Below are 9886 nucleotides of genomic sequence, written 5' to 3'. Positions count from 1 at the left end.
AGAAGCTGAACCAAAATTGAAAGGAAGATTCCAAAAAGATTAGAAGAGGTCAAAGAAACGGTCAAAATCAAAGAAAAGTAAGAAACTGTCGCTGATACAGTCTATAAACAAGCAGCGTCTTCTCAAATGCCAGAAACGGATATTACATCACCGAAACTAACATTGGCAAGTGAAGTTACAGCGATAGATGTAGATCAGCCGAACACTGTTCCACCAATATCTGAAGAAAAAGTTGAAAAACCAGTGATAGAAGCTGAACCAAAAGTTGAAAAGAAAGATTCTAAAAAGATTAAGAAGAAGTCAAAGAAGCGGTCGAAATCGAAGAAAAGCAATAAATCTGTCGAAGATAAGGTCTTTAAATAAGCCGTGTCTTCTCAAATGCCAGAAACGGGTATTGAATCACCGAAAAGAATTTTGCCATCCAAAACCAAAAAGAAATAAGCAATAACTTGGGGTTTTTCTATTGTTTGGTATTTATTATGAATAAATTTGGCTTTGTATACGTTTTTCTGTTTTTTTTGTTACTCAAATTGTCAGTTGAAAATGTGAATTTTTAAAGAATTTGAATTGTTCCACAAACAGAGAAGAAGAAGAATAATAATAAAGGCGAATGAATAGGAAATTTCGCATTTTGTACGTTGTTTTATTATTTGCATGGCACAACTGCCTGGTTTGTTTGAGTTGCTGTAGCTGACTATCGAACAGTGCGGTTCAATTTGACTAATCTGATTCAAATGTGTCGACAGACGTTGAATCAGGACGCGTTTCGTCGAAAGCTTACTTTAATTAATTGGTTAAGCGTTTGCAGTTTTGTTTGGAAATTGAAAAAAGAAATGCCTTGTTTCTTTATTTTCCTCTTTTCAAATATTTTTCGTAAATTGATTTCTGTTTGGAAAAGTAATTTTTCTTTTTCTGTAATAACAGTGATAATAATGTATTATCTGTAAGATTTATATTTCAAAATGTGAAAATTGGGTTCTCATTTAAGTTCATTTGAACAGTTTTCTATGCACTGAGCAGAAACAAGTTGCAAGGCTAAATTGCGCTGCTTTGAGTGATAATTGATTTTTGATTTGAGGATGCAGCTTGTGGATATAATTGATTTCTGTACAAATTTAGCCCATTGATTGATGAACGAGAATGAAACCATTTGAGCAGGAAATTCCTTTTAGCGATGGCAATTTTTTTTCAAAACAGAATATCAAATTTTAAAGTTGTATGCTTTTCCATTATTCATGCTGTCTTTTTACTATTTCAATAATAAACTGGCTATGAAAGCTTTTTTACAAATGAGCATCAGGTGTACGGCGGTGTATTAATTGGTTCGCTCAATCAGAGCATGCTTTTTGTACTCGTTGAATTGCAATGTTGTAGGTGAAATTGAAACTCTATTTGATTATATTTTTTCCAGGGATTTGGGAAAAGGAGCACATTTCATTGTGAAATTGGATAATTTTTCAAATAGTGCTATAATGGAGTGGTTTGATTCGAAATTTTTTCCACTGCCGTTGAAATAGAAACTGCAAGCTGCATTGGTTTCACAGGAAATTGTTATTTATTGCTCATTATTTTTTTGTTTGAATGAAAATTTGATTTCTCCATCTTGATGAATAGTATTTTCAAGAATTTGTTCAACCATTTATGGTAGTGCCCATTCACAGTGCTGATCAGGAGCAGCTGCTAATTTTATTTATTAAATCTCGTTATAAAATGTTTCGTTTGGCGATTGTTTAGGCAAGATTCTGAAGAGAAAAGCATGATTTGTTGCGGCATATGCATTTGATGCAATTTGTTTCATTTTTTTTACTGGCTGGCGGCACAAAATCTGATCGCAAATTACATGCAGATCTGCTTTAAGTGATCTATATATTGTATTGCATTGTATTGCATTGTATTGTATTGTATTATATTGTAGTTTGTCATTAAAAAAAGTATTTTGCCAAAACATTTACTGACAGCTTACTTTTGCAACCAGCAAACATAATTTAGTTATTTTAGCTTTCTGAATGATAGCATGCAGGACTCTGGCGTTATCTATGACGCTGTTCTGTCATGGAAGGTGTCACCTTACCATAACTGACACTACATGCAACGGCAACTGAATGCAGTTGGATCAACCGCAAAAGGGACGAAGCAGTGACAAATGTGAAACTGTCAATGGGTTGGGAATTTGCTGTTACTTTGAAATCAAATCAAATCAAGTTTGACAAATTAAAGACCTCCATTTACTTATATTCTAAATTTAATAACAATAAAAATGAATACATTTATTTCAATAAGCTCCTAGAACAGCTCTTATTTTTCAATTTTCTTTATTATAAATGTTTAAAATGATATAACATGCATTATCCTTCAAAAAACAATAAAAGTATTAATTAATAAACAAAAATTTAATTTTGGTCAAGAAATGAAAACTCTATTTTATTTTCAGAAAATACGTCAAAACTTTGCATTGCACTGCATTATTTTGAAGTAAAAGTGCCATAAACAACTTTAAAATCCTCACAAGTTTCTCTTACGTCATGATGGCGAGCGCGGTTTACTATTTTGCAAACGTAAAAAGAAACAGTGATTGACTTCGATAAACATGTTTATTTAATATCTCTTTGTTCAGTTATCTCTTCTTTAGGCCGTTCATTTTTTGTTTCTGTATTTTTGTAGAATGATGCAACTAATAATAATGATACGGTCGGCCGTTAACACTCGAGGATTTCACAACTCGCATAAAGATTAGTCCTATTTATGACCCTTGTGTGTATGTTCGCTTTGGATCTGTATGTTCAGTGCAAAGTTGTTTTTTGTTATGCAGTTTCACAGCTATTAACGACTTAACCAAACTGGGAGGCAAAATAATCGCTAGTAATGGTAAGATGAAAAAGATAAAAACATTAGGGTGAACGGAAAGGAGGCGCTACGAATTGGAGGTTGGCTTTCCGTAGGACTGGTCCCGGAATTTCAAAATCTTGGCAACCGATCCGGACATGTCTAGGAGTGCAGAATTTCCGCTTTCATGCTATCACAGTCTAACACTGCGTGAGAATAACGCAAAATCAAAGCTAGGATCAACTGGGGATCAAATTTCAGTCAGGTCACGCCAATGCCTCCCTGCGGCGTCAGCCTTCTCATATATTGCAGCGGTGAGGACCGATGGGGCAGAAAAACAGCGAAGGGAACTTCGCGGACACTATTATTGAAGCTGCGAGTGCGGACGAAGTGGAGAATGCAGACGAGATGCCATCGAGGAGACGAGAACGCAGGCTAGTAGAAAACTTGGCGAGCAATTGTCCCGTCCGAAACCCTGAATCAGGAAGCGATCCAGTCGTTACATTGGAGGCCTGTCTGGGAAATGGCACTGAGGGGAGTCGGAACTGCCTGTTAAGGCCCGACACGGGACAACTCCTGCGAGCTCAAACGCTGCATACTGGCAACGTACGGCCATTGCGAGTTTCCGATTCGACTGGAAATGCGCTTCAGCTGTCTTCGGAAGCAGCGGAACCAGCCCATCCGCGATTTTGCACGAGAAGTGGACGAAGTGGGACGCAGGGCCGGGAAATCAGAGAGCGAACTGGTCGGCCATTTTATCATCGGCCTGGCGTACAGAGCTCCGTCTGCGGCAGCCGGCGACCCTCGTATTGGCACAGCAGCTGGCGGAATGCGTAACTGAGATCGAGGAAGGTCGGCGGAAAGCAGCTGACGACGGCCTGGACAGGGCTGTGGAAGCCCGATCACGATCAAATTCAAGCCTGGACAAGCTGGAGGAGACACGAGATAGGCCGTCCCGCTTGCATCCCTCTCAGAGGGCAATGGAATGCTTCTATTGCGGTGGTCTGGGTCACATTCAACGGGACTGTCCCCAGCTACGTGCCCGAACCTGGCTGGCGAGTACTCAGAGCAGCAGAACCAGGGACCGCTGTCTCCTGGCGATGACGGAACTGCAAGCCAGACAATCACCGCCAGTCACAGGTAAGGCAAATGGGCTGGAAATTTTTTTCCTTTTGGACAATGGGGCGGTTGTTTCCGTAGTACTGATGTCAGCCTGGCGCAGAGCTACCGAGGATGAGCCCTTGGGAGCTGCCAGAGGCTCCATCCTACTCGACGTCAGGCGAAGGGTGCGCCTCTGCGGCCAGGGAATATGGTCGCTCCAGCTGGGAAACTGGAGAGGACAGATACATGTCACAGTGGTGGAGAACCTGGTCGTACCGGGGATCTCAGGTACGAACTTCTTCGATCATTTCGTCAAGGTGATCGACTGGCAAGACCGGGAGATGACCATGACGGACGGCGAAGGGTCAGGATTGTCCGCGAATCGACCAAGCCGCGTGCCCCAGCATCAGATGCGCCCGGATAACGCCGATTGCTTATGAAGTGCCACGTGAGGAGACTGGAGGAGTGGAACCTGAGACGGACAACGGTGATCTGGAAGCGTGCGAATGCGCTCTGGTGGACGGAGCGGAGTGCTCTGCGCGGAGTAAACAGGCCCTAGGCAGCATACTTCCGCGGTGTAGGAAGGCTGTCTCGTGCGGTGAGACTGAGCTCAGACAAACTTTTTTTCCAACCTTCTAGCACTACATTGAGACCGAAGTAGTCCAACCGGTAAAACTGCCACCTCGCACCGTCCCCCTAGCGCAGAGGGAAGTGATGGATCAACTGATCCGGGAGATGCTACAAGCGGGAGTAATTGAACCGGCCGCAGGTACCTGAAGTTCACCGGTGGTACTGGTTCGGAAGAAGGATGGCTCCCCTCGTTTCTATGTCGACTATCGAAAACTAAATGCCGTAACGCTTAATTTTGCACATTATTGTAATATTACAGGCAATCCATTTTTTCAATATGAAGATTAGCTGATTGGCGTGGCACAATATCTCTAAATTTAGGAATGGTCTTTTTCCATATTAAACGTTATTATTGTATTGTCCATCTTTGCCCATGGTATATATTGCAATATAGTCCAGATTGGATCATTATTGTAAAATCGGAATTTGTATATTACATATTTGCTTAGTTATTCTCGAATTATATCGAAAACAGTATGTTGATCAGTCTAGACTTGAAAAAATAAAATGAAAAAGCAAACTTACAAGAACAAAATTGAGCAATAAGAATCTTTTGGCTTATTGAAGAGTTCTCAAAAAAATGTAAGCTATTTTACTGAATTGATTTTATGCTGTATAAAGAAACTTACTTTTCTACAGTATGCTTTGAACTGTAAGTAATACTGTTTAACGAAGTATATTGTATTGTTTCCGATTCCCAAAATTATGTCGGATACAGAAAGTTTTCCTGAATCTTCAAATATTTGGAAAATACCTTCTTTTACACAGAAAGACAATCCGCAAGGATTGTTGTGCGAATCAAACTTTGCTACTCTTTTTCCAAAATATCGTGAAAAGTACTTGCGTGAATGTTTTCCGTTGTTGCAAAAAGCTTTATCAGAGCATGTGAGTTGTTTGTTCACATGTTGTTATTTTGTTTTCTTGAAATTTTCTTTTTTAGGGAATCAAAGCTGAAATGGATGCTCTTCGTGGCAGCATGACTGTGCGTACCACACGTAAGACATGGGATCCGTATGTAATATTAAAAGCACGAGATTTGATTAAGTTACTGGCAAGAAGTGTTCCAATTGAACAGGTTAGCATGTTCTCAAGGGCCTGATACAGATTACGATTTTCTTTTTCAATTTAAACTGTGGAGAAATCTTTTTAACCGATATTTATATGCATTGCATTATTATGTACTGCATAGTTGCATACTGTATATGTGCATAATAAGATTGTTGCGTAATGCATAACTTTTGGTATTTATTTACTTTTTCTTTTTTGTGAATTGTGAAAAGAAATACTATTCATTAAGTTCAATTAGAATTGAAATTTTTAGGCTGTTAGGATACTTGAAGATGATACTGCTTGTGATATAATAAAAATCAGTGGTTTGGTTCGTAATCGGGTGAGGTTTGTTAAACGCCGGCAGCGCTTGATTGGACCGAATGGGTGCACTTTAAAAGTAATTTCCTTTTTTTAGAAGCTTCTTTTATTCAAAATCGCTTTTAGGCTATTGAGTTGTTAACTAATTGCTACGTTATGATTCAAGGAAACACTGTTTCGGCCGTTGGTCCTTATTCAGGATTGAGAGACGTAATGAATGGCATTTGTGTAATATTTCTACGTTTAATCTTATCTTTTAGGTCAGAAAGATTGTGGAAGATTGCATGAATAACATTCACCCCGTATATAATATTAAAGTATGGAATTTAATTCTGTAAATATTTTAATGTGATATTTATTATTTATTTGATTATAGACGTTGATGTTAAAAAAGGAACTGATGAAGGATCCAAAACTGGCGACAGAGAATTGGGATCGCTTTCTTCCTAAATTTCGCAAAAAGTTAACTTCACAAAAGAAGAAATCCTCAAAAAGGGTGGAGCATCCAAAACAGACTGTTAATGCCCAGTGCAAGGTAATTGACGTTTGATAATAATCGACTGATTATTCTGAACCAATAGTTTTTCATTTATTTATTCTTAAACTTTAATTGCCATATGAGGCGTTTGTAATACAGTACCTTATAATGATAAGTAAGGATTATTTTAAGCAGAAAATTATGCCATTATTAAGTAATTTTCTGGAGTATGCTGTTTAAATTGATGAAACATCTGTATTAAATACTATTTTTATTTTAGTTGGATCAACAGCTTGAAACTGGAGAATATTTTTTGAATAAACCAGAGAATTCAAGAAGTAAAAAACCAAAAGATTCTGTGAAGAAAGAAAAACAGTCTGCTTGAAAAATTCATATTCCGTAGTGTGTCATTTATATTTATAATGTTAAATAAAGTTGTTTTAAATGGAAACGGAATTATTATTGTTTTTGTTGTTATTATTAGCATATGATGGATGTGTTTTCACCAGATATTATAAATGATTAGAATAGTGTAAAAAGTAGGACAGCCTTGTTGTAAATATGTGCTTCAGTGTATAGTGTTATGCAGTCAAATATAGTGCTAATCGAAAATTCCTTAACAAATTTTAAAGTCTCAGTGATGGAAATTCGAATTCAATTGAAATTCAGTTATTTTCAAAGTGGAAATATTGTGACAAAACTGAAACTTTTTGTTACTACCTACTTTTTATTAGCGTTTCTTGTTAAACATGAAGGATGGATTTGAATTTGATCGTTGTCATGGCAACAGTGTATTTGTTTCTGTCCACGTTTGCGAATGCTTGGATATAACGGCACTGAGTCAGCAGCAGCTGCGTTAGTTGAAAAGTCGGAAAAATCAGTAATCCCGTTGCCTGCAATTATAGCTTTATCGTTGTTTATTTATTTCATTGTGACGGTTGCGCTTCTTTTCATTCGACAAGTTTTAATGGTCAGTGTTGATAATTTCATTTTCCTTTTCAACTGATTTTGAATTACTTTATTCAATCAGGCTAAAGGCTACATTTCACCGACCGCTTACAGATGCCAGCTGTGGCAAAATTGCAATTGTTTGCTAAGCTGTTGTCAAAATTATTGCAAATGCAAAGAGTTCAGTTTTCGAAAAAAATTGACCACTCTTTGTCCAATGAAGCCAATCGATCTTGGCAGCTGCTTCGCTTGCCCGTGTTTGCATAGTTCAACAAGAAATGTATGCGTTATTATTTTTTTGTATATTAATAACTGATAATAATTTATTACTTTTTTTATCAAACAAACAGTGTGAATATTTAAATTGCGTCTGTTGCGAATTCAGCATCAACGACAATGCGGATAACAATGCTGCCTAACCATCAACGAAAAGTGAAAAAGAGATGATTGTTCAGAAAAAATCCGCTGCTCTGTGTCGGCGTGGCTGTGTTTTATCTTTAATATTGTTTTCACTTTCAGAATTTGAATTCTTGTCGCTTTGATTTGAATCAGACGTCTGCACCGGCAATTTGGTTTCCGTCGCTGCCGGTAGTGGACTCGGCTTTACCTTAGGTGTGACTAAACGCTTGATTAGCCGCTCTCTACTTCGGTATGTTGTTGAAATTGGCGTACTCTTGCCACTGCTTAAAACCAACGAGTTTGTTGAGTGAATTGTCAAAATGAATAAATGAAAATTTTTACAAAAACGGCGAAGGTGTTGCGCAACGACTGTTTGGTCTTTCTGAAGAAGTTGGAATTCCCAGTTTTGTAGATGCAAACCGTTGAGCCGCTGTTGACAGCCTCTCAATAGACCGTAAACCGCTCCAAGGAGTCCCACTGCCGTCATTTTGGGGTTCCTGTTTCACTTGACGGCTCTTTTTCGTTACCGCATCAGCCATTGATTTGGCTAACTTTTCCCTCAAGGATGTGTCTCGAATCTAAAAGTAAATTAACCAAAAATTTAAAAAATCACAGTTGCGTTTTTTGGTTCTCTCTTTTATTCATTCACTGGAAAACCTTGAATGAGGGTCCTTTAAAAGGGCTTAACGGAACCTCGCCTCTGTCCAAACAAAATGGCGTGCCTTCAATTTCACCCCAAGTCATCAAAGGTGAATCGCGAAGACCTGAAAAACTCACTTGCCGAATTAAAAAAAATAATAAAGCATGAAAAGAAAAATTACCTGGTATTGGGGATGGCGTGACAACTAAACTGAAACGTTGGCGTGGATCTTTAAAATCCATTTCTTCACCTTGAGCGTTGACTTTGCCTTGGTGCGTCAACTGTGCGTCGGCCGCATAGGATGTCTCCTTCGAATTGGAAGAAGACCAAGGGTTTTCATTTAGTCGAGTATTTTTATATACAATTTCCCGTTCTTTCATTTTATCCCGGATTATTTTTTCTTCATTAGTCCACTGCGCATCTACATTTCAATTAATACAAAATTTCATCATTAACTTTCGTTAAACAAAAATAAAAATAATCTGTTTTTTATCAAATTATCAGCAAATCGATTATCATTTTGTAACTTTTTAAAAATGACATTTCAAATTCGATAACAAGACAGAACTAAATGTTAATAATAAATTCCACCTACTGAAGATATACTCAATCCATTTTCAACAAAATAAATTTTGAAAATGACGAACTCGATCAACTAACTATAAGCTCTATAAAAATGAGGAAAAGAAAGTCACCTTCAGGAACGAACATAACAGAGTTAATAGCTTTGTAACTCCAGTTGTCTACTCCAAGTCGACTAGGTGCTTCAAGAAAAAGCTGTTCATCAGCAGCTTTAATTGCCATGGATTTCTGCAAATTCAAAGCGTGCTCTTTTTCAGCTAAGTACATCCAAGCGTGCTTTTGTCGCAACTTATGATCGTGATTTTCCATTATTTCTTCAAAAGATTCGTTGTCTTCGCTTGTAAAATTTGCCAAAAATTTGTCCAAATTCATATCATTCGTTTCTAAACAATATTCCATTTTGTACGCAACAAAAAAGTAAAAAATGAAAACATGCCTGGAAGAGTCGACTTGCTTTTGTCAGATGTGGGCATTTGAAGTGAAATATCAGAACGAATACTTTCGCATTCAAGCTCCCATGGATCAACCTTAATAGGAGCACGAAGGGAAACTAAAAGATCCATCTATAATTTAGTACTTTAGTGAATGAACAAAAATGTGTAAATTACTTTCAGTATCTGTAGTTTTGTTCCTCTGTGAAAGCATTTTCTTCTGAAGTTCCTTAATTTTCACAACATCATGCTCCGCTAATGCATCCATATATTGATTTTTCAGCTTCAAATCATTAATATCGGGAAAAAAATCTCTCTGAATTATCTCATCAAGCTTTTTTAAATATTCATCTTCTTCCAAGACAACGCGCTTTACTCTTTTAGAAGGACCAGGATCAGAATTCAATTTCAATTCTCCTGAAGGCTTTGGAATTAAAGACATTACAGCAGGAACAATTCCTCAAAAACTTCTAACATAATGTTATT

General features: G+C 37.6%; 5 protein-coding genes across 5 annotated transcripts; 2 read left to right on the top strand and 3 right to left on the bottom strand.

Annotated features, from left to right (window-relative positions):
- Positions 1-43: 43 nt before the first annotated feature.
- On the top strand, positions 44-363 carry Tsp_09137a (hypothetical protein; the record flags this gene model as incomplete). The annotated part of the gene is made up of 2 exons (XM_003382249.1): positions 44-77; positions 101-363. Coding segments are annotated over 2 exons (297 nt in total), but the record flags the coding sequence as incomplete, so codon positions are not given.
- A 3012-nt stretch (positions 364-3375) lies between these two features.
- On the bottom strand, positions 3376-4087 carry Tsp_09136 (hypothetical protein). Its single transcript, XM_003382248.1, is given in 2 exon segments — positions 3376-3932; positions 3952-4087. 2 exon segments carry the CDS (start codon positions 4085-4087, stop codon positions 3376-3378), a joined length of 693 nt encoding a protein of 230 aa, XP_003382296.1.
- Positions 4088-4236: 149 nt separating this feature from the next.
- On the bottom strand, positions 4237-4822 carry Tsp_09135 (conserved hypothetical protein). The gene is made up of 4 exons (XM_003382247.1): positions 4812-4822; positions 4592-4748; positions 4404-4528; positions 4237-4381 (listed from the first exon to the last, which is right to left on the bottom strand). Exons 1-4 carry the CDS (start codon positions 4820-4822, stop codon positions 4237-4239), a joined length of 438 nt encoding a protein of 145 aa, XP_003382295.1.
- Positions 4823-5259: 437 nt separating this feature from the next.
- Positions 5260-6785, top strand: Tsp_09134 (KRR1 small subunit processome component-like protein). The gene is made up of 7 exons (XM_003382246.1): positions 5260-5439; positions 5495-5629; positions 5876-6001; positions 6049-6132; positions 6183-6224; positions 6299-6457; positions 6681-6785. The coding sequence occupies exons 1-7, from the start codon at positions 5260-5262 to the stop codon at positions 6783-6785; spliced, it is 831 nt and encodes a 276-aa protein (XP_003382294.1).
- A 1014-nt stretch (positions 6786-7799) lies between these two features.
- On the bottom strand, positions 7800-9842 carry Tsp_09133 (protein DGCR14). Its single transcript, XM_003382245.1, has 7 exons — positions 9578-9842; positions 9402-9519; positions 9083-9306; positions 8569-8808; positions 8405-8511; positions 8096-8325; positions 7800-8031 (listed from the first exon to the last, which is right to left on the bottom strand). The coding sequence occupies exons 1-7, from the start codon at positions 9840-9842 to the stop codon at positions 7800-7802; spliced, it is 1416 nt and encodes a 471-aa protein (XP_003382293.1).
- Positions 9843-9886: the final 44 nt, after the last annotated feature.

This window comes from Trichinella spiralis (genome assembly GCF_000181795.1).
Source record: "Trichinella spiralis strain ISS 195 chromosome Unknown Scfld1, whole genome shotgun sequence".
Lineage (NCBI taxonomy): Eukaryota > Metazoa > Nematoda > Enoplea > Trichinellida > Trichinellidae > Trichinella > Trichinella spiralis.
This window is presented reverse-complemented; position numbering and strand designations above follow the sequence as displayed.

Coding starts and splice junctions, on each gene's coding strand:
- Tsp_09136 (XM_003382248.1), bottom strand. CDS start 4,087: ATGGAGCCTCTGGCAGCTCCCAAGGGCTCATCCTCGGTAGCTCTGCGC.
- Tsp_09135 (XM_003382247.1), bottom strand. Junction 4,529..4,591: donor GCGAGGTGGCAGTTTTACCG/GTTGGACTACTT, acceptor GTCTGAGCTCAG/TCTCACCGCACGAGACAGCC.
- Tsp_09133 (XM_003382245.1), bottom strand. CDS start 9,842: ATGTCTTTAATTCCAAAGCCTTCAGGAGAATTGAAATTGAATTCTGAT. Junction 8,809..9,082: donor TGTTATGTTCGTTCCTGAAG/GTGACTTTCTTT, acceptor ATTGAAATGTAG/ATGCGCAGTGGACTAATGAA. Junction 8,326..8,404: donor TTAAAGGACCCTCATTCAAG/GTTTTCCAGTGA, acceptor ATTTACTTTTAG/ATTCGAGACACATCCTTGAG.
- Tsp_09134 (XM_003382246.1), top strand. CDS start 5,260: ATGTCGGATACAGAAAGTTTTCCTGAATCTTCAAATATTTGGAAAATA. Junction 5,440..5,494: donor AAAAAGCTTTATCAGAGCAT/GTGAGTTGTTTG, acceptor TTTCTTTTTTAG/GGAATCAAAGCTGAAATGGA. Junction 6,225..6,298: donor GCATGAATAACATTCACCCC/GTATATAATATT, acceptor ATTTGATTATAG/ACGTTGATGTTAAAAAAGGA.